Here is a 23,117-nt window from a genome sequence, read left to right as displayed (position 1 = left end):
ATATGGATAAAATTGATTATGTGTGTCTTTTTACATATACACACTCTTATCTAAAGAAATTGGAGTTTGTGTATCAATTTTATATATAAAAATTGTTATTTATATAACTCATAACTCCCATTTTTATATTTTATAAAGAGTCATATATATATGTTTTATTTATATATATATATATATATATATATATATATATATATATATAAACTATATATGCATATATTTCCATTTCCTTAGAGAACTTGAATTTATTTTTATTGTAAAAGACATACCAGAAAATCGTTTGAAAATTGTTTGACTTGTACTATGGTGGCTGAGCTCCATCTGCTGACTAGACAGCAACACTGCCTGTTTACTATGTCCTTTTACCCATTCCTTCTATACAGGGCAGGAACAAAGATACGTAATTCTTTCCTAAGTAATTTCTTCCTTTTTTTTTTTTTCTCCCTTTTCTATTAAGATAGTATGCATGTTCTGTTTTATCTATATTTATTTCCAGCCAGTATAAAACTACAAACAGAAGTTACTTTTTTGCATATTGAGCATTTAGGGGTTCCCTGTAATAGGAACAGCCCAGGCCTTTACCTGTTCTTACCTAAAAATTTAATTACATTAAAATTCAGACTGCTAACTCAAATCATTAAAGCTCCTTATCAATGCAAAGTATACGTCCACTAGAGACGTATCCAATGTCCAAATAAAAATCTATTGCCTACCTTTTTCATACATACATGTACACACTCACCTGTGCACACATATGTATATATACCCTACTTATATTTAATATGCAAAGATTCAGAGTGCTAAGGTACTTATTTATATGCAAGAATAAGAAAGAATTCTTAAATTCTTCATACTGAAATTTCTGTATCATGATCTGCATACATACAAAAGGGAAAGGAAATTAAATTAACTGAATATTGGTACCAATGCATTTTCAGAGCACTTAATGAACTAGTGATATTAAGTGCAGTTTTAGGCTTCTAAGTTTCAAGTAGACGTTTCAAGTTTAACAGCTATACTTCGTTATGGCTTTCCTTACTCACCTAGGAGTGTAAGAAAAATATAAAAAAAAGTTTTTTGTTTTGTTTTGTTTTGTTTTTTACAGCTTACCTGTTATGTACTTGTTAGGGTTATTCCGGAAGCGGTCATCAACTAGAATAAGAGCACCCCAATCACTTCTATGTCGTATACACCTACAGGCAAGCGATAAAAAAATGTGGGAATCAGACAAGAGGAACTGCAAAATGTCAGCCTGCTGGAGTATGCAAAAACATACAGAAAGTGCTTTCCTACTCTCTTGCAACTAAAAAAATACATTATGAATGCAAAAACTACACTATCAGAGTATATCATGGAAGCTTAATTTTCATTGACTTCTTGAATGTACTATATGAAAACGAATAAAATAAATACAAATACTTAGCAGCTAATCAAACCATATATTATTTGTTTTCCACTCTTAACTGGATAAATTAAATACTGAAAGTTGAACATGTAAGAGTGTAAAAGAAAACAAAATGGACTGATACAACGGCTTGCAGTTTTTTTAAACTATGCACTTTCATAAAGAAATGTAAAATTCTGCAAATCAAAGCTGAGTGATACTGTTAAGTTTGTAACTGAGTCGTTACAGGCATACAAAAATATTCCAATATTCACTTCACATGTGTTGATATTTTTAACATTATTTGGATTTCTATACACTGCCTCCCAGAAAAAAAATATGAAAGAACAGTAATAACATAAATGAAATGTGGAAAAGAATCTGTCTGTAATAGCTTCGGATTATTATTCCCATTTCATAAGAAGAGGGCAACTTTTGAAAAAGATGTACATATGTACACGAAAACACAAGCATAACAGTCAGGCAGTAAAATGGGAGTGACAAGGTTGGTCAAGGTTGGTTTCCTCCAAATAAATTTGTATTTGAAGTCTCTCCACGGTCAGAAAAGCTACCACAACTTCTTTAAGGAACAGACTTCTTCCCACTTTTCATTTTTCATTGGTTGATTAAGTGTTAACTCATAGTTTAAATGAATGACACAAACCGGAGAGACATCCTACACTTTTTAGGAAAAGCAGCACTGCAACGAATTCATAGCATGGTTGTCACCTGGCCATTCACACCATCTGTTATATTCCCAAAGGCTGCTATTTCATTTCATGGACTTGTGTTACTTTGTATAATGTAACAGCACTGAATTAAGAGAAAAGTGCCAGACTGAAGACTAGCGTGTTTCTGCTCACTTCAACCCCTGCAGGCATCCTTGCAGCAAGAAGCTTGTATCTACAGCAACTACTTGCTGCAGTTTTCAGAATGAGCTACATTCTGGTTTATATCACCTTAGTAGACTGCTCTGTTTTTATAAAAATAGTCATCATACACTGTCATCCTTCACCAAACCTCAGTTAGTAAAGACTTAGTCTAACGATACTATACACGACTCACACATTTATTTCAGAATGGAAGTCTATTCTTTCCCTTTAAGTTTAGACCAGCATGAGTTCATTCACATAAATTATACAACAAGCAATTTTCACTAAAGCTAGAATTAAGTTAAAACTCCCATCGGTGACAAAACTTCAGATTCATTTCTTACTGTTAGAATTCCACCACCTATTTTTATTTCTTTCTTAACAACTGTTAACAAATGGTCTTATTTTGCAAAGTGAAATCTAAGAAATCAGACCTGTAACAAGAATTTACAATGAGATTTTATTACTTAAGACTATATTCTCAAGTTTCTTTCCAAACTATCCATTTATGTTATTATAACTGATCTATAAATCTGTGTCTGTGCCTCTATCATGCAGATATATATCACACATACATCTATAACAGATGTATATCATTCATGACAGATACAGATGATAGACTGTATCTACCTAGATATATGATCAACTTTTTTGGAGAAGGATGAATTAATTCTATCCTGTTAATAAATTTTAGGTTTTTGTATTTTTCCTTTTGAGAAGGTAAGCTATACCACTTCTAAATCTGGAAAAAGATCAGTAAGCATAATTGAATTGACCTTTTGCAAAGGTCTTAAAAAAAAAAACAAAAAACATACTATTTCTCCCTTTAAAAAAATACTTGTAAGCTAAACATCAAACAACTGTTCTAAGCCCACCAAGAGCAATAATTAGCATAATTATATAATATATATAATATATTATATATAATCTAATACAAATACAATGTATAATATATTATATATATTATAAATATCATATATATATAAAGACCTAAGAGAATTCTTGTTTGGTTTATGAGTTCAAGAATTATTTTTCTCCGCAAATGCTTTCCTTTCTGTATATCTGGACTAACAACAACAAAACCTGCAAACAAACTAAAGCAGAGTCCGAATGTAAAATGAAAACTTGGAGTTATAACAACACAAATACACAACATGTTCTGCCAGTACAGAACAGCTGAAGACTTGATTTCTGTAAAAAGATTTTTGGCCTGGTTATTCCTTCTGTGCTAACAATGAGGAATTAATCAGTGAAGATGTCACAAACAAGAAGTTCTACAAATAAGTATGTTTTTATTTATGTTCAGTTTATCTCACCTTCCCAGGGCCTGGTTCAGAGCCCTGTAAGCTTGAATTTCATACCACTGACTCCCTGGTAAAAGGCCTCTCGAATTTTTGTGCTGGTCATTGTACTTCCTCTTTAATTCAACCTAAGAAAGAAATCACAATATATTGTTTTTAATAATAGTTCTGAAATAGAAATATTCTAAAAAGGGAAAGGAATCAGACATTGATTAAATAAGCAAATACATAAAGGAAAAAAGGGAGCTTGTTAGATAAAATAGCAGGCTAGAAACAACATTTCAATCCCATTTCCAATTCCATAGAAAGTTTTGTCCAGATCATAAATAAATGTGATTTTCCCAACCAAACCATTGTTTGTTCACATTACATTATGGCCAACCAAACTAAGCATGATGGCCTTAGTCAAAATTAAGGCCTACCTCAAGACAAAAATAACTCTGGGTCTCAGCTCTTGCCATTAGAGTCATTTACCTAAGAACCACAGATCACCAAAACCTTCTGAAAAAGGTTTAACACCGCGTCTGAGCTTATACCATGGAGACACTGACTTTCTAACTCTTGCAACATGCACAGACCAGAAAGACAAGAACTAATACAGATTCAACTCGAATAACAGCAGTTCTCCTGTCTCTCTATCAAAGCAGAACACCCCTGAAAGTGAGGGGGCTTCTGAAGCAGGCTCCTCTTCGGGAAAAATGCCATCTCCCAGCTGCTCCCAGGGCAGCTCCGACACCAACTGCAGAAGAAATTCCTCAACTCTCCTTTCTAATCGTGTGGATAACCACGCGTAACACGCTTGACGTGAGTTTGAACAAGAATTTGTTACTTGGACATTATACACACTTTAACATATATCAGAAGAATTTATTATTATTGGGAACAGGGGATTTTTTTTTCCCCCCAATAAACAAACATAAAACTACACCAGAAAGGGTCTTTCCATTGCTCTTTTGTACAGTATTAACCTTTCTAAACTGACAAGCGAAAGGACACGCTTCAGGAGAGAAAACAGCAGACTTCTAACCTCTTCTGACAGGTAACTTTCAAGTTGAATTTGGATAAGAAATCTTATTTTATGTACTTATGCCCTTTAAATTGCCTGTCAAATTTACAAATTCAATCTTTACAGCCAGAAAGTAAATTCAGTTTGATTTCACAGATTTAATATTTGTTCCGGTCACTCAGAATCTATTGACTGGCACGACAGTTTTCCCTCATAATTTTCAAAACAGAAGATGATTTCTTCTGAACACTTAGGCACATTAATACCATTTTGTAAGAAGGAACTTGTATCCAGACCTTTCCACAGATGTAAATACTGCTTGGAGAAACAGAGCGTTCCTCAGCATTTCAAATTAGGTAGGACATTAGAAAATTTCATTCAAGTCTTTAAAACATAACCAATGGCAATAATGCTCCTGTAAATACTTTGCATTTGTCTTCTTGCCCTGGTGATTTTTCTAACAATTTCCTCTACTGAAGAAATTCTGTTACCAGTAAGGTTTTGGCCAATTGTAACAAATGTGTCCTACTCCTCTAGCAGGCTATTCAAAGCAGTATTAGAATAACCAGTCATATGTCCTATACTTAAAAAAAGAAAAAAAAAAAAAAAAAGATATTTCAATTATGTGCATAAACAAACCACTGAAGATCACCTGCATTATGACACCCTGTGAATAGAATCCATTACAGTTACATTCCAATACATATTAGCATTATGCAAATGTATACAACTTCTAAGCATATCAATGATGACATTTAATTTTTCAAATTATATAAAAATCAGTATTCACTCGGTCTAAATTTGCAATGGGTCTTTAAAGCCTATTTTTTCTACCTTAATTAAGAAAGGGCTAGCAGAAAATAAACATTTGGTTTTCTCACTTCGACAATCACGTCTCAGCACGAGACGACAACTTACATTGCTAAGAGTTCAGTTTTCATCAGAAGTCTAGGAAAGGTAAAAGGCCAGGCCATGTCATTTTAATGCAATCAGAATCTATTTCATTGTATAACTCTTACATTATCAAACATCAAATCAACGCCCAATTCAAAATGACATGCTGCATATGTGAAAAAGCCAGTCTCTCCTGCTAGCAAATATCCTAAATGTGCAGTAAACCACAGGCTAGAAGGGATTAGTTAAAATGTCAGAAGACAGCCTTTTACTTTTACCTGTTCATCCTTAAAAATATACTCTTCGCTATCAGGCATGCTTTACAGACAAATAGCTTCAGCAAGCATCAGCAGAAGGCCCGTGGCAAGCTCTGCCATCTTGTAGCTGTCAGACAGATTAGGCTTTGATCTATCTGGGAGGTCATGGTCACATTCCCATTTACTGAAGTCTAACAGCATTATACCTGCTAACTGCTCGTTCTTTTAATCATTAATTAGTTCGACATCTTTCACTATGGAATATTAACTGAGAAACAGCAACAAAAATTAAATGTCATGAACAAACTTTGTCTTTTATGACTTGGAAAAATCTTTTGAGGTAATTTCTACGACAATTTCAAAGAATTTAATATGTGTTTTGCTAATTACGATTGAAAAATAAGTTTTTATTCAACAGTAACAAATGCATTAAACATTCAACAACATTCTTTCTATTAGATTCTAAGCATTGACAACTCACAAAAAAACTGTGGCAAACTGTGCTTCACCTGAAGAAACCCTGACTTATTCAGGATTCAGGTAACACATAAACAAGTAAGCAAAGTGGATTTATACTGTGCTTACTATATTAGTCAGCTTATGACGTGAAACTCAGAAGACTAGCAGAGATGGTTTTTGAACCTCAGACTAACATGCAGGTTTACATAGAGAAGGCTGCAGCATGGATTTTGAGCAATACGACAGGCTGAAGCAGACCTATTCAAAATTAACTAACAGCAAGGTATAAAAATAGCAATCTATTATAAGTTAATTGTTTATGCAGAAAAATCAATCGTTGGACAATAAAATGAAAGCACTGCTTTTGTTCCCTGAGAATTGAGTTCTTTCGGTTCTGTAAATACAAGACCTCTCCTTATTTTGCAGTAATAATTGCAACTTGAGATAAGGAAAATTTGAAACAAAATGCCAGTGTATTTTAGATATCTTCATCTACATGCACATCATCATGCTAATTTACTACTGAAGCAGTTTTAAGGAGAAAACATTTAACCTACAAAGAGTAAGAACTATTATACTAGACTATAAATTACATTTTTAAGAAGGAAAACATTTTAAAATCATTTTATCTCAGCTAAAGAACAGAACTTCAGAGCTAAGAGCTACCAGAAAAGCCAAGGACTAGAGAATGTGTCTGGGACATTACCATTCATAACCAGATTACTGTAAACCCGTTTATCAATGCAATTATCACAACCTCAAGGTTAAATGGGCTAAACCACAGCACAACATTTAGTATTTTGTTCAATTTAAATCTATAAGCTGTGGTTGGTTTTACTTCATCTGGGAAAGTTTCAGAAATTTTAGATGCAATAACCAATTTAAACTTCATTTAACCAATTACAGTGCTACACTTTGCTGCAATAAGAAAGAAAGAAAGAAACAAACAAAAAAATCTAAGCTATTGCTAGTAGTTAAAAAGCCAGGCTTGTTCTTTAACAAGGTATCACTTCACTAACACGTTCAATTGTCTCCCATTTTCTCTGGTAGATTAAAATTGACCTCCAGGTTGTAACCTATGGGATTACAAACCAGATTACTCAGAAGTCTAAAGGCAAGACAAGTTCATGAACACAACAGCAACACTGAACAGCAAAACAAAGCACTCATTAAACCTGCATCTGTCTTTAGATCAGTATCTAACAGCATTGTGCCATGTTAAAGAAAGGGAACTGCTGAAAGAAAAAGGGCAAATAAGCTTGGAACTGGATCAATACACACAGACGCAAGGGCAGCACATGTAGACACATGTCGAAGCTCATGGCCTCCACTCCTCAGCACTCTCCTCCATTTATCTTCCAAGAAATTAAAAAGAGAAAAGGGATACAGAGGTTTTCTTGCATTACACTGACTTGTTTCTCTGGTGTTAGGAGAGGACAAATTGTCATGAAAATTAAGAATAAAAAAATATTGTTTCTGTCATCCAGCAAACTTCAAAACCCATTTGCTTTTTTTTTTTTTTTTTGTAAATATCTAATTCCCTACTTCCCAACATCAAACAAACAAAAACCCATGTGGTTACCTCATTTTCTGCATTCATCCCCCACCCCCTAAAAAGACATAAAAACGTTTTTTAAACAAATCTACTTTCTTCAGAATCTCCTGTGTCCAGTTAGAGTCTCTCCTCCACCTGAAATAGCAATAATTGGAATTCTCCAGGAACATGCTTGCCATCTACTTTCCTCCTGACAAATACCAAGTAATCATAAAAGTTCGCTAGTGCAGGAAAGTAAAAGACATGAAAACCCATTTATTCTCTATCTGAAAACCCTTAAACGGAAGAAGCATTAAACAGTGAAGCATTTGACCTTTTTCCCCTTCCTTCCAAAGTAGCAACAACATCTGGGACATTTAAGACTAAATAACGCACATATATGGACCTGGCTGAGTCACAGGGCATGCTTCAAACATCCACACTCCCCGGCAGACTTGCTGATAGATAAATCTAAACACAGCAGCTCCATTTTTTAGGCCACACGAGGAAGATAGGGTAGGACGTCATCTTCAAATGTTCCAGGCATTCCAAGTGCAAACGGTGTTAACACAAAACAGCATGAAATAAGCAAATGCTCATCATCCATAATTTACCGAACTAGATTGTGGATATGACAATAATTTATTAAGGTCATTCCAACCATCTCGTACCTCTAAATATGATCATCAGACATAAACAACACACTATGCTTTCACATACAAATACTGGAAAAACACCGCCTGTTTCCCCATAATCCTCCAACAGTTAATAACGAGGTATCCCTTATAAAATGAAGCCAAACAGCCCATCAGCAAATGACAGCATAGCACAGTCTCTGACTGCCAAACACTACCTTCAGTGACAGAAAAACAGCAGTACCACTTCACGCAAAGCCATATTTCCCTTATTTTGAATTCACAAGGTATTTTATGACTAAACGCTTCCCAAGTATTCTCACTCTTAATCCCAGTGTTAAAGAGATGGGGAGTTTATGTAATGTTGTAACCACTGAACACTTTTAGTATTGTCAACTACACCATGTGGCATCTCAGCGATCCTGAAGTTTCACGGTTTGACAAATCTTGTAGCACATTCACCCCAGGCCTATCTACTCATCTCAGGCTTGTAGGCTTTGAGGGACTGCGAACAAGTGACTTGATTAAAATCTAATGCAACCAAAACTCTCCTCTGAAGAGAAAATTCAATCCATTTCCAGTGAAGCAGAAGTGAAAAAAATCAAACAGGCTCCCTAGAGGTACAACGCTGCTGCATACGCTCAGTGGCACTGCGTCTAAGGTGAAGTGGTAAGTGTCAGTCATCCTTACAAATCCCCAAGGTGATAGCTTCACTTTTAGAGCTTTCAACATACTTTGACAGTAAAGTAAAAACTTAAAGGTCAACCCTACTTGCTAAGGATAAGATAAACACAAGAAAATCACTTTGGAATTTTTTATGGATCATAAAAGTAAACTATTAAAGGTAAAGGAAAAGTTCTGATTTGCTGTATTATTTATCCAAAGGCTTATCTTCCGGATATATTCAGAGATGATTTCTGTGATCTGTGCCAACATATTGACATCAGCCTTGCACCGGCAGAAGAGAAATGCCAACTGCTCATCTTGCACGTTAAACTGAACTTAAATGTTACCTTTCCTAGCTAGAGGAATGCTGTATTCAACAGGATTTTGCAGCTACTCACATGAGTTAAGCCTGTGCTTAAGAAGAGCGCAGATGGCTTTGACTTTTTACAGCCATTCTCATTTAAAGGAAAAGTGGGAAGTGAAAGGCTTTTGAGATATCTTACTGCTTCACACTGACACAAGAAATTGCCACACCACCACATTTACTGCATTGCTTGTGAAGCCTTAAAGCAAGGCAAACCAGAACCTCACCTCACTTTGAATTTTGGATATGAAGCAGAACTATTTTTGAAGCGATTCAAAGCCATGATGGAATTCATAGAGTGCACATTATGTTTCTCGACTCATAGGTACACAAAATAATCATTTTCATATAAGATTTTATTTTCCTACACAATAGTATGCAAGAAAATTATTTTGTTAACCATTTCTCTAGCACACTTCCTCCATTAAATGAAGAAAATATATGTAGGCTTAAAAATAGCCACAAGGACTAGAAACTACCTTAAATATAATGAAAAATTTCATTATTCTGAAATGGTACAAATATCTCAAATTTTTTGATCCCTCAAGAAATGAGAAAGGAACTTCAGCCTTACAGCTGCAAACTTTTGGTACCGTTAAGCTGCATATAACCAAGAAAATTGTAATTGAAATAATGTGTTCCACCACGTTTCACAAATTATGTTGCTGAGAACAATAAAGAAAGTATTTGCCGTCTTAGTTCATATTCACACTGTAGCAGCTATGGGAAATACTTCTCATTAATGGCAAACTCAGTTACTGTTCTTGAGTAACATCTCTGCACAGAAAGTCTAGCCTTATCAAGTTTATTTTCCTTGCATATCTATTAATGTAGAAGTATTCGACTGCCTTTTCCTCTATATTTTGGTAAGTTCTCTTAGCTGTTATATGATTAAGTACACTCTGCTGTACTACGATCAAAAGCATCTGGAAAGGTGGAAGCAAAGAAATGCTCTCTGGGAAAGTTAGCTTAATGCTTGCACTTCAGAGTCGCCCATTATCAACATTTCACAGCAAGTTCCTTTATTTTCACATCCCCAAGGTAAGAACAGTAAATTATGACTCAAACTAAGCAAGTCACACTTGGCTCCAAAATCAGATTTTCCTACCTCTGGTTTCAGGTCCCAGAGGTGGGCAGAGGAAATCCTGGTCACAGCCAAAGAAGTCATTTTTGGCTCCGAAATAAATTTTCCTGCTTCACTAGAGCCAAACCCTACCATTGAGAGTACCATAGCTTTAAGCAATACTTTAACGTTTCTTTCATATATTTTGCTTTAGCAATTTGATTCTCCAGCAATATGAAACCATTTTCAATAATATAGAATTAAGGGTTTGGCCTCTGTTCCTTAAAACAGTATTGTTATTATCAAGGACACTTACGAACCCTAATCATTTCCTTCTTCCTAATGCTGACAAAGTATTTTAGACTCTTCTCTTCGTGAAACTAAGTAAGCTTAAGATTCTTTGTGCCTGAAATTCTTAAGTGAGCAACTGGAAAAGACCAGATGCTTGCCATTTCTACCAGAAGTTGTGGCATATATTTAGAACAAGCATGTGCATATATTATACATCATATTTGACAGTGAGTTTCTTGACCAAGTGAAGACTGATGTCCAGATCCAAAATGCTACAATTCAAAATATATAACAAGTTAATAAATAGTATGTTAGCATCAGATAACATGTATATGGGATTACACATCTTTTTCTGTCGCATTATTTATGTTCTCTAATATTACAGTTCACTGGTATTAGCATCAAGTTACAAATCATAAAATATATTTAGAAAGCAGGTTGATCACAGATGAGTAATATTAGTGGAGATGAGCCAACATCAAGCTGCCAACATAAAATATTGCTCTCCTAAGGTACAATTCAATAAACCCTTATGATTGTGCACAGTTCTAGTAGTATTAAAGGGATTACTCACACAAGTAAAAGCTATGTGCAGGAGTAAGGGGTTATAGCATTGAGCCTTACGAGAACTTTTATTAACCCAAAAAGCAGACATGCAAGTGTATTTTCATGTAAAAACAGAGCACTTTTTAGTTATTTAAACCTACCCCAGAAGCATCATTCATGGATTTTCAAGGGAATTGTTAACATCTTGCATTTTCTATTTATAAAGGATGTCGTTATTAATAATCTTATCAGTTTCTTCAGTACAGCTACTGAGCATCTATTGCTATGTAAAACAATAAATCTAACTGTTTACAGTTGGATATCTAAAAAGGTCTAATTTGACTTGCGTTGCTATATTTTGAATTTCCTTCTGTCTACTCAAAACCCAAGCTGTGCTCAAATTTTCAGATCTGGAAGTTTCAAAATTCTTAGTATTTAAGCTATGTTCTTATTTAGCTAACCAACTATTTCATCAAAGCAAATGTCTTAACTAGCCTACAAACTTTAACCATTTCATTTTGGAACTCAACATATCCTAAAATCCCACCAAAAAAAAAGGGATAAAACAGCACAGAAACATATTTTCTAATATTTAAGAATCTGATTCTTTTAACCCCAGGAAAGAAAAAGAATAAAAAAAAAAATAGAAAACTTGTTAACAAGTAGAAACATTTAAATTAAAATCAGTCATCCTAAAAAAAAAAATAAAAAATCAGTTGGTTGTACTTGGAAGAGAGAATCTATGTGTTCCTAGTATGATGAGCACTATTAATATGCCTTGAAAACAATAGTGAAAAGAAAAATATATATTTCATAAAATACTGCAATTATCTTCCTTATAGCCTTATAAAATTATTTCCACTGAGTGATTTCCTTGTCTACCCTTCTTTACCCAACTGACAATATGAGCTTACGTAGTAAAGCTACTTTTTTTTTTTTTTTTTAAAAAGGTATCTTCGAAACTTAAAGCTTTGGACAAAACAGGGCATTAGTCAATTTACGGGGAAGCTGCTAGCTGGCTATCACTTTGAATCCAAGCTGTTGAGCAAAAGATGTATTTATATTAAGAACAATTTCCCCTAGCAGTATTCTAGGAGCACTACCACACAATCAGCCAGCTCCTCAAATCCGACGCTGAGAGACCAGTGCATGCCCTTCTCTCATCTAGAATTGATCAGTGCAGTGCTTTGTGCGTTATCATATCTAAATATACACACACCAACCTTTAGCTGCATGCAATTTGGCAGCTACTGTTGCTATCCTTACTTAAAAATTTAGAGATTTTCTTCAGTGTAATTTAAAAAAAATAATAGTTGAACCTAACATTAATATTTGGAATTGTTATCAGTAATGGAACGTATTGCCCAAATCCCTATTATATTACATATTTGGTTGTACCTAAAGGGAAATAGAATGCAATTATTTTAACCTTAAGGAACATAATCCTCTACAAACACAATTCACCCTTGACACATTCTTTTCAATTTTATTTTGTATTATTTAGAATACAAGAATATTGACTTTCTGGAAGCCATTTAGAGTCAATTTTAAGAGTTCCAGCCTTACTACAGGCCAAGTATTTCCAAAATACCATTACAGTGTTCACTTCAAAAACAAAGCATTTCTGACTCTAGAAACTGTGCTAAATATTCTTTGAACATAAATGTTTTTATACTAAAGCACAGCGTGTTATGTTTTAGTGGGACAAAAATGTTATGGCTGAGTAAGTGCCTCAGGAAAGTTACACCAACAGTAAAAGAACGTTGCACTGGGCAGCCACCAACATAACCTTACTTGTCCTCATAGGATGTGGGGTTTTTCTACCAAGGCTTTAACTACGCACATGCCACAGACAACAAAGAAGTCTTTGGTTGTCCACTTAAGCCCGGAACACAACTCTAAAACCAAAGCTGAGGCAGTTTGGGCTTTGAAGTGCAAACCTATTATTTTCCTGTTTGATTTGGCATTATTAATAACCAGAATCTGTCTGTTTCTGATTTTTATTCTGTGATATTTGGTTCTTAGCTTCATGAAGTAACCTCAAAAAGCCCTAAAAGGTACACAATAAGATAAAGCAGTGATGGTGGCTGTTATCACTGACAACTGCCAGCAACTAAGTGGCATGCACTAAGCTTATTTTCAGTGATCTTAAATACCAGTTAATTATATATGTGTGTTGTGTTTTTTTCAGTAAGTAGAAAGCAAATCTAGAAAAATACTTTTCCATTAAAGTTAGAAGACACTTGAATTATCAAAAAAGTAATACCCTCAGTTTCCAGGAGGAGGTAACATTATGTCATAATTTCATGACTCAAAATCTCAAGCTGATAAGCAGCGTTAGCTTTGAAAAAGTTTACACTTCCACTCTCAGTTTAAATGGGAAGTGTCACACAGTTACACTGAAGAAGGTAATAGGAATGAGAAAGGTGACACACTGCAATCAATAACGGAGTGTGTGAAAGTGAAAACAAAGAGTGTGAAGCAATTATCTTTATTTTTCCGTGTATTTTCTGAAATAGTCTTCTAATCAATCTGAATGCCTTACTTAAAATAGTATTTTCCCACAGTGCTTATCCTGTATTTTCACAACCAAATGCCCCATAAAGTAAAGACAGAAAGTAACTTTATTTCTATATGAATGGTATAAGATTTTGCATATAAAAACAGACAAGTAAAGATGGAAACAAGTAATGTGCTTGGCAGGAGATGAAGCTAATAAGCACTCTAACAATGCAATAGCCTTCACTATGTCAAAAAAACTTACAATACTTTTACCTAGCACATTATATATTTATTTACTTAGGTCCACAAGATATGCTGTGCTGTTCCTCCTTTTTCTGTGTAAAAGGTAACTTAAAGAATTCAAATGAGACTGACAGGAGTAAAATTACATAAGGGTAAACACTTCAAATAAATATTTTGTGCACGTTTGGTATTTTAAACATGACATAAAAATAATGTACAACTCTTTCAATTAGGTATTGATATCCTACCTGAAGGTCTTTCACATTTGGAAACGGAATACCTATGGTTACAACTGCTCGGGCATTCTCATCACAGAAATCCAAGCCTTCACTAACTTTTCCTCTGCATACAGCTATAAGGAGTGCTCCATCTTGAACAAGCCAAAGAGGGATAGACATCATTCCCATTGATAAACTGAATATTAGAAGAAAGTTTCAGCAACAGTTTTTAAAAAACAAAACATAATATAGCATAATACACTGTACCTGTCTGGAAAAGGTAGGGAAATTTAAAATTGGGGAGATTTTGTTAAAAGAATTAGATTAACTCATTTTGATTGATAAAATTGTCATTATGAATACGAGTAACAAAATAATTTTGCATCATATGATACAGTGGTACTTAATTATGCATGAACCATATGAATCTACTACAAAGTTTTAAATATTAAACCTTCAATTGTGCATTCCAAAACACATACATTTTTGACATAGTATCATTCTTTATTCTCCATACTTCAGTATTTTGAGAAGAAATCTTACAGTAGCTGTAATGTAAATCAAAGCTACGGAATGTATGGTGAAGCTGATTCTTTCAGAAACCAGTCTGCACCCTGCTGGACACGTAAATACATGTCCTTACACAGCTCACTGCCTTTTGAAAACCACTATCAGGATTATGCATCATTCTGTATGCCCTTTATGTTCATGCAACAATGCAAATAGCACTTAACCTTCCTCATTTATCACAACAACTTATTAAGGTGAAATTCATTTTGTTTATCCATACCTTATTCTATCTATTAAGCATATTAAGTATCACCCACTTTTTGTTTTTAACCTAATGAGTCAGCATCAACAATTACACGTGAGAAAAAAGTACCTTTTTCTCCTTTACATTTGATTGCATCATAGTATATTTTCAGCAGTTCGTCAAAGTCACTCTTTGCTCCTCCTTGAGGCTCTGCAATGACCGTCTTAACCAGCTCCAGGTTTCTCCATAAGCCAGTGTGCATCCAGCGATCTTTTAATTTGTCCAGAAGCTGAAAAGAGAAAAATCCGCTTATTTTAAAAAACACTTTCGGATGGTTATTTTGTTTTTGTATATATGAATACAAGTTTCACTACATACTGAATTCTGAATTCATTTGAAACAAACACTTGCATCTTAAATTTGCACAATATTTCAATACTTTAACACTTGCATAGATAAGTTAGGGGAGGAGGTACTGATGTAGCATTTGTCAACAGCCTCCTCTGCTTCTTGAAGGGCTTTTGTCAGCTTTGTTGTATCTGCCAGATTTTGAATTACACATATTTTACTCCAGATGAGTACATGTTCCAACCCTGCAAGCAAATAAATTTGTTCCACATTCAGTATGAATATAATGAAAAATACGTATTGCATTATAAAAACCTAAATGATCAAAGTGTAAAATTACCATGAAAGCAGAAGTGAGATGGGTGGGGGTCATTTGCAGTTAGCTGTCACCATGTGCCCTTTTCTCATCAGTTTTTAGACTGAATTTTATCAAGATAGGGAGCAGAAGTCATTCCTTTACCTAACGTATTTGCTCAATGGTGCACAGCAATGCCCTCAAGACCAATGAAAGGCAACCAACACATTTTAGAATGAACTGAGGTGATCTGGTTCAGTGGACAGAAGGTAAATACTTTATTACACTCATTTTACTGTTCAGTGATCATTAGCGTGTCACTAATACCGTGCAGTAGAGTTACCAAGATCCATATGTATAAAAGATTTTAAATTCTCAGTTTCTGTAACATGGGCTATGCTCTTAATTTCCCTGTACTTCCCTCAACTCCGCTCATTGAAGACTTTCTCACTATTTTGCTTCAGGCTACACAAACTGCTCCAGCTGGAACCTCCACTAGTCCCATCGCAGTGCTTAAGGAGCGGCAGCATCCCTCAGCTCCTAGCCCACTTGCCTTTTTGATGCACTCCAGCCAAAATCCAAGGATCTTGTACAGTTAGGCTGTTGCAAAATTACTCTGTTAATAAGAAGACAGTTGTATATTTCATATTCTTAACACCAAAGATCTGAATTTATTCTCTGACTTTAAGTATTTGGATTGGTCCCTCTTGAAGAACATGCAAGTCAGAAGGGTCAAATACCATGCTGCTTTTTGAACTTTGACTAGCTGTGTTCACATTTTTACCCGGACAATTATGATTGCTTACTGCTGGCAAGGTACTGCTCTCCAGCAACTGAAGAAAGATCAAACGGTGACCAGCAGGAACAGCCTCCTACACACACACGTGTTACAGGGGAAGAGATCATTTCTTCCAAAAGTATCTGTCCTAGTGTTTGTCCCCTTCTCTACCAGCTCTGTCATTTCCTGGCAGAATCCTGTCCGTAATCTCTTTTTATATAAAGGGCCATAATATTATGGCCAAGCAATTACTGTGCATCTGGCCATCCACAGCCTGCCACTGAGATTTCCGTTCTTGGCCATGATATGGAGATAATTCTGGTAAAGAAGAGAATCAAATTATTCCTCTAAGTACCTCCATTTAAGACTTGTTAGAGCTGCCCCTGACTGTAATATCGTCAACTTTTCAGACTTCATTCTTCCTTCTATGAACCTAATGCTTGTCCGGGCATCCACCTGACAAGCTGTGCTAGATTCACTTCTGCTTCTGTTTACCACGCATGGCAAAAAGGAGGCTGCTGAGATGGGAGAGACAGGACACGTTTGGGTATAAATGAATTGAAATTTTACAAGCACACTTCATGAAGCATTCTTATCAGAAAAATGGTTTCGTAATGAAGCGAACCAAAGCCTGTTGGATCATCTCAGAAAGGGCAAGATTGCTTACAAAGTTACTTAATCCCCAACTCCACTGTATTTCACTCACAGTTTAAAGCAGGATAACTTCCATTCATCTCTGGAAAGATGGTACTAAGAAACCTTCCTCCAGATTGTTAAGAAAACATCCTTTTCTCTTGTGTGGGCTGCCCAACCCCTCCAGGCAAGTATCTATCAAACCAGAAGAGGTTCAGGTTTCTTGTTTAATTGAGGGCAACCACCACAATAAAAAAAAAAAATCTACTTTTTTTGGATGAAAACATGCAAATTATTCATGAAAACTCTTGGCAAGAATGGAACAATTCATTTAATTCATACACAAGCTACTACTTCTCCTACTTAATGGAGCTTCCTGGAGATGGAAACTTCCTTGTATACAGAAAAATATGTGCAAACACACACAATACGCATGCAACAGACACAAAACCCACCAGAATTATGGACATGACCGAATACAAATAAATAAAATATAAAACACATGCATGCCTCATAGGAACTATGAATCAAATGCAAGATTCTCATAAAAAATTATTTCGCTTCAGGTTGAAAAAGTGCAAATGGGAGCAAGATATAATGCCAGGAATCACAAGAAGCAACCATTAATGCCCACAGTCAGTCACTTCTTCTACCCAAGGGAATAATAGCTTCTGCAGTGGAAGGCAGTCTGCGTATATTTTATTAAATCCCCTAAAAATGGATGCTCAAATGGTTTATTAACAAATGGTCTTCCTCCAAGAAAGCAGAAAATCTTGTTAGGTAGAATCTGTCATCTTCCCATGCACTGAAGGATGTTTACTTCAATAGCTTTTTGCCATTTTTTCCTTTCTTCTACTTAAGGACACCTGTAAGCTATGATCCACAGAACCCACGAGCTCAGTATTTAGATTTACTGTTCATCTTTGTCAGCATCCCCCCCCCTTTTTTTAAGGCATCTTTTGAAGCACTCTTGGAGTTTGGGAACAGAGGAAAAGTTTTAACATCTCTTGCCATTACGTTGTACTCCTAAACTAAATCCTCTCATCCTGTGTCCATGAAGGAAAAGCTTTGCTCCTTTTCATTTGCTGCTTTGTTTTATACAGTGCCAAAACCTGCATTAGAGGTTTCCCATGTCACGGAGCAAGACTGAAGATTTGTTTAATGTATTTTACCCTAAGGCAAGTTCATTGTAATTTCCAGCATCTTAAAGAAGTTGAGAAGTTAACTTGCAGCCATCACACTGCTGCAGCATAATCTGGGAATACACTTTTTCTGCAGCATTCCTTACCACTGACAGGGATTTTTGAAGCAGCAAATACCTGCGATGAGGGAGGGTCTCATGGAAAACACAATGACACGATGAGCTACTTATTTTGATTTACAGTTCCCTAGCTCTTGTCCTGCTACGAGCACTTCTTATTAAACTTTCTTTACATAAATTATTCTTTAAATATTTTAGCGTTGGTTGACATAATGAATGGATTGCTCCTTGCTAGTAGAGGAGAAAGGGATTACGGGAATAATCCCTCCATCAAGAAGTGCCTGGGGAAGCTATGGAACAGTTCAAAATATGATAAGATGTTCAAGAACAGTACAGTGGGAATAAAAGGATAATGAAGCCACTTGTGACCCAAGTAGCCCCTGAGAGAATAAAATAACTCTGGCTTTATTAGCTAGTTTAACAACTATTAACTCTTTAATAATAACTATCAGTTACAATTGCATTGCATATTCTCACGCATCTTTAAAAGTGCGTGCTATCTTGTTACCCATAGGTTTGTATAACGACAACTGAACAAAAGGTATTTCAAGGTGCACAAAAGTTAACACAAATTTCTCATAACCCTCTTAGAAGCCTGCCATTACACACCAAAAAAAAAAAAAACACAAAACCTTCTCTAAACTTCAGTGTTTTTTCATCTTGTTTGTATGTACTACTTTTTAACGATAAGAAATTCACTTTTCAACTGTTAAGGATACTTAACGTTTTCATCGTTACTTGGATATAAAGGGTAGCTGAGGAGAGCAATGAAACAGCCGTTAGTTTTTTCTTAATAAAATCACAGTATTGGCACCACTGTTAGTGCAAAAAGTCAGAGATTCTCGAGGGACTAACATTGATCTAAAAGCCTTTTCCCATGCAGAACTCTTCGTGTGTTTGCTACTAGAATTTTCTTTTTGAATAAGCACTGCTTCAAATCAAAGTGTGTCTCCAGTGGACTGGAAATGTGTCTGAAGGGTCAAACAGAAGTTCCACACACAGTCAGCAGAAAACTTCAGAAGCAGAAAGCAGACATCCCTGTCCAACCCTGAGGCTGAGCAACAGGACTTAGCGCACTAAGCTCCACTTTGCTAGAACTGAAGGGGCTTTGATACGCTTGGGACTAACAGGGCAGTCCCTTGCAGAAAGCAGGGTTAGCCTTCAATCCACCAACGTGTGTAAGTGGTACACAGAGGTGCACCGCTGCTATAATGACGTCCTCTTGCATCGTCTTTTCAGTCTCAGTCTGTTAAGGCACATTCTATACACAGCCACCAAAATTCTACATTTACCTGGAACGGTGTGAGGAAAAGGTGGCAGTTTTAGAAGCACCTAAAATCTCACACTACAAACATTTTCCCTTTCATTTCAAAAATATTATATTTGTTTTAATAAAATATAGACATACACATCTTAAGACCATTTCCAGCTACGTTTTGTAACACCTGAGGTTTCTGGAGAAACAACGAATAGAAAAGACTGACCTGGGCCATTCCCTGTTGAACACCTACAACCGACTACGAGAAGGTGCTTCCAAAAGATACCTCTGCTAAGCCAGTACACTACAGTCAGGAAGATTAGGGATTTCAAACCCAGAATAAAGGGATTCCCCCAAGCCCTGGCAGATGGAGAAGAACATAGTTTCACATCTAGGAAAACTGAAATACATCACGTTACTTACCTACTACACAGACTATGGAAATTACAATTTTTCTCAGGACCACCAAATGGCTTCTTTTTCTAGAAAGTCTCAGAGATTTATTCACTTTTAAATTTACAGTACCAAAAACATTTTAAGAAACTGCAGATGTATGGACCCATACCCAGCTGCACCGCTCCATGCATACAGGATGCACAATTTGGCAATGACAGTTAGATTCAGAGAGACAAGAGAACCCGTCCAACTGAATTGTGCTCTTCCAGACTTGCCGGTCTTATACCGTGAAAAACGCCATAAAATCCACATGTACACAAAATCAATCATAAAAATCAGAATAAGGAAATTTTATCCAAAGGCAACTAAACTAAAACCTATTCATTTAAATGAAACAATACAACTTTTTCCCATGGATGTTGTTCTAACTTTAAAATTAGTGTTTCTTCCACCTTCATCTGAGTAATAATCCAATAAACTAATGAAAATGAAACAGGTATCCCTTCATATTTTATATTTAAACATACATTAGTAAGTTCTTATACATTTCCTTACTGTATAACACAATGTCTTACCAGCATTTCAATTTCAGTAACACATTATAAAAGAAAAAATACATCACTAAATAGACCATAGGAGACGCATATCTGCAACTGATGAATATTGTCATTTCATTCATGAACCAAAACAAGCTGAACAGCAGATACAGCACTCCAAAAATCTAACACTAAAACTTCTTAATATTATTAAAGTGTTTTTAAAAACATACTATTTCGGCAGACCTCACCAGCAGTATGACAAACCTTTTAAATAAGTACTATGCCAGATGTAATTTATAGCTCCTTGGTAACAGATGACAGTAAGTTCTGTATCTTTTCCTCTCACCATCTTCTACTTATCTCAATCTTTATTCTGCTTCAAGACATTGAATAGCTCAGTCCTTCAGTGCTTTTTAATTTATCTAAGCAACAGGAGGAGGCAGTGGAGCGGAGGAGGCAGTGTAGACACCAAATTTATACACTAAGTGCATATGAAATACTTTTTCTTCAATAAAGCACTTGTGCCTTGACAGAAAAATAACAGGTGTCAAAACCAAATAAATAAAAGGCCTTGTTTACCCTACACATATGGAAAACGTACGCTCAGAAAGGATGTCAAAAAGAAACACAGCTTTCTTGTTTTACTACGTTTCCCACCATTTGGGCTTTCTGCAAGTAAACTGTACAGGTTGCTTTATATATCACCAGACAATTCACACTGCATCTGCATCAGCTGCCTTCTCTCTTCCTTCCAGTGGGGGGAAGGAATACATATACATACGTATATATTAAAAAAAATAAATAAATCTATAGACTGACAGATCCTTCCGTGAATTTAAGCTATTAGGATAAAGAACATCATATTTTCCACAGAAGTAATCCTCTGATGATCTCAAGGCACAGATGTTTTTATAATGTATCTAATTCCGCAGGTATTGCATTACCTTTAATAAGCCTTCAGGACGCAGCAGCTTGCTGACTCAGCTGGTTGCCTACAGCTGCAACTTTTTCTTCAACCCACTCTCCCCCTGGTTGCAAAGCTCTAGTCTGCTCAGTGTGATGGTTAATTACCTGCTTGAATGTTCTACTTCTATTTGAAAGAATTAAGCCACTTCTATATTAGTGATAATCCCGAAATATATTCGGCCATTAAATAAATGTATTTAGCATGTTGCTTAAACACTAGTGGCCTTCAATTCATGTCATTTCAAAGTAGCCCTGGAGAATGTATTTTGCCAGACTGCACCCACTTTTTTTAATCACTTCCATGGTAGTATTACAGGCTCCTATCAAAAATACTTCAAGAACTAGAGACGTCCTGGAAAGTACAGAATTAGTAGAATTTACTCAAAGGCTCTCTGAACTACAAGGTTGTTGTGCCTCGTACTAAGTGTCCCGGAATCCTCCACGCAGCTGACCTCCAACACTGGAGGAAGCCTTCAATTTGGGGAAAGCAACAGTTGACAAGGTCATTGCGGTGGCATGGGATCAGCAGTTTAACTCTATTTCTATATTTAAAAGGAAAAAAAAAGTCATTTGAGGTTAAAAGTGAACACAAAGGAAATGGCAGAAGGAAGAAAGCAAAGAGGAATGAAATGCGAATAGAAGATTACAAGGGACAAAGAACCAGCTAATTGCCTGGAAGGATTTGGGTAAAAGGAAAAAGCTGATTTTCCTTCGACGAACAGGAAGGAAAATATTTGGGTCGCATAACTGATAAATTCTGATGACCATTATTCAAGTCTTTCAAATAAATCAAGAAATAGCATTCTTGAACTAATAAAAAAGAGTACTATAAAAAGCATTATGTCCTTTAATAAGAATGTCTCAGAGACCACAACCAAACCCAATAATGTTCATGAACACCACCAAAAATATTATGTTTTCAAAAGGACTCTAAGAGCATGCACCTTTTAGTTACAAGTGATTTACGAAATTGTCAGAGCTAATTTATATCTTCTCTCTTCTCCATTTTGTTCTTCTTAAACACCTCGTGTGCTTTTTCAACTCTGATTTTAATCCTAATCACATTCATCAAAACAAAAAAAATCAACTTTGCATGACACCCAGTCATTTGCATTGCACCAGGCTGGGACTACGCCAGCCAAGAATAACATAGCCCATTGAATTATTTAAGCAGTTGTTTGCACTCAATTAGATTTTCATGAAAGGTTAAGCAATAGACTGATTCACAGAAACCTCTTCATGTTTATGGGAGGTACCTAACACAATACAAGGAAGTATTTAAAATTAATTCTTTTGAATGATTTAAGTTGATACAAAATGCTAATTTATCTGTTCACCAAATATATATATATATATATATATATATATATATATATATATATATATATATATATATATATGTACACACAAGGCAATAGAGAGAAGAGTTTCAATGTGGAAATAGCCTAGAAAGTCCTGAAATAAAAGTAAGCACTGCAAAGGAATGAGACCAGAATGCATACGCGTCTAAGTACCACTTACAGAGGAAAATGGGGAACTTTTTTCAGAACCTCTCCTTTTCAGCTGATGAGGAAGATTTTCTGATGTGTATTTGACTGCTAACCCTTTCCATCTGTTACACCAAAACGCAAATCAAGTGCATCGATTTAAACCA

At 35.5% G+C, this 23,117-nt stretch overlaps 1 protein-coding gene across 3 annotated transcripts in view; it reads right to left on the bottom strand.

Annotated features, from left to right (window-relative positions):
* Nucleotides 1–23,117, bottom strand: part of BRIP1 (BRCA1 interacting DNA helicase 1) — a 58,582-nt gene that overhangs the window by 3,834 nt on the left and 31,631 nt on the right. For all 3 annotated transcript variants that reach the window (XM_082776076.1, XM_082776075.1, XM_082776077.1), the window contains 4 exons: nt 15,119–15,278; nt 14,266–14,387; nt 3,573–3,685; nt 1,111–1,193 (listed from right to left, as the gene is read on the bottom strand). In XM_082776076.1, coding sequence (XP_082632202.1) covers nt 1,111–1,193; nt 3,573–3,685; nt 14,266–14,387; nt 15,119–15,278 — 478 coding nt within the window. The remainder of the gene's footprint in view (nt 1–1,110; nt 1,194–3,572; nt 3,686–14,265; nt 14,388–15,118; nt 15,279–23,117) is intronic.

The sequence above is a fragment of the Aythya marila genome (genome assembly GCF_965140915.1).
Source record: "Aythya marila genome assembly, chromosome: 20".
Lineage (NCBI taxonomy): Eukaryota > Metazoa > Chordata > Aves > Anseriformes > Anatidae > Aythya > Aythya marila.
The sequence above is the reverse complement of the archived record's forward strand: the minus strand, read 5'-3'. Positions and strand labels throughout refer to the sequence as shown.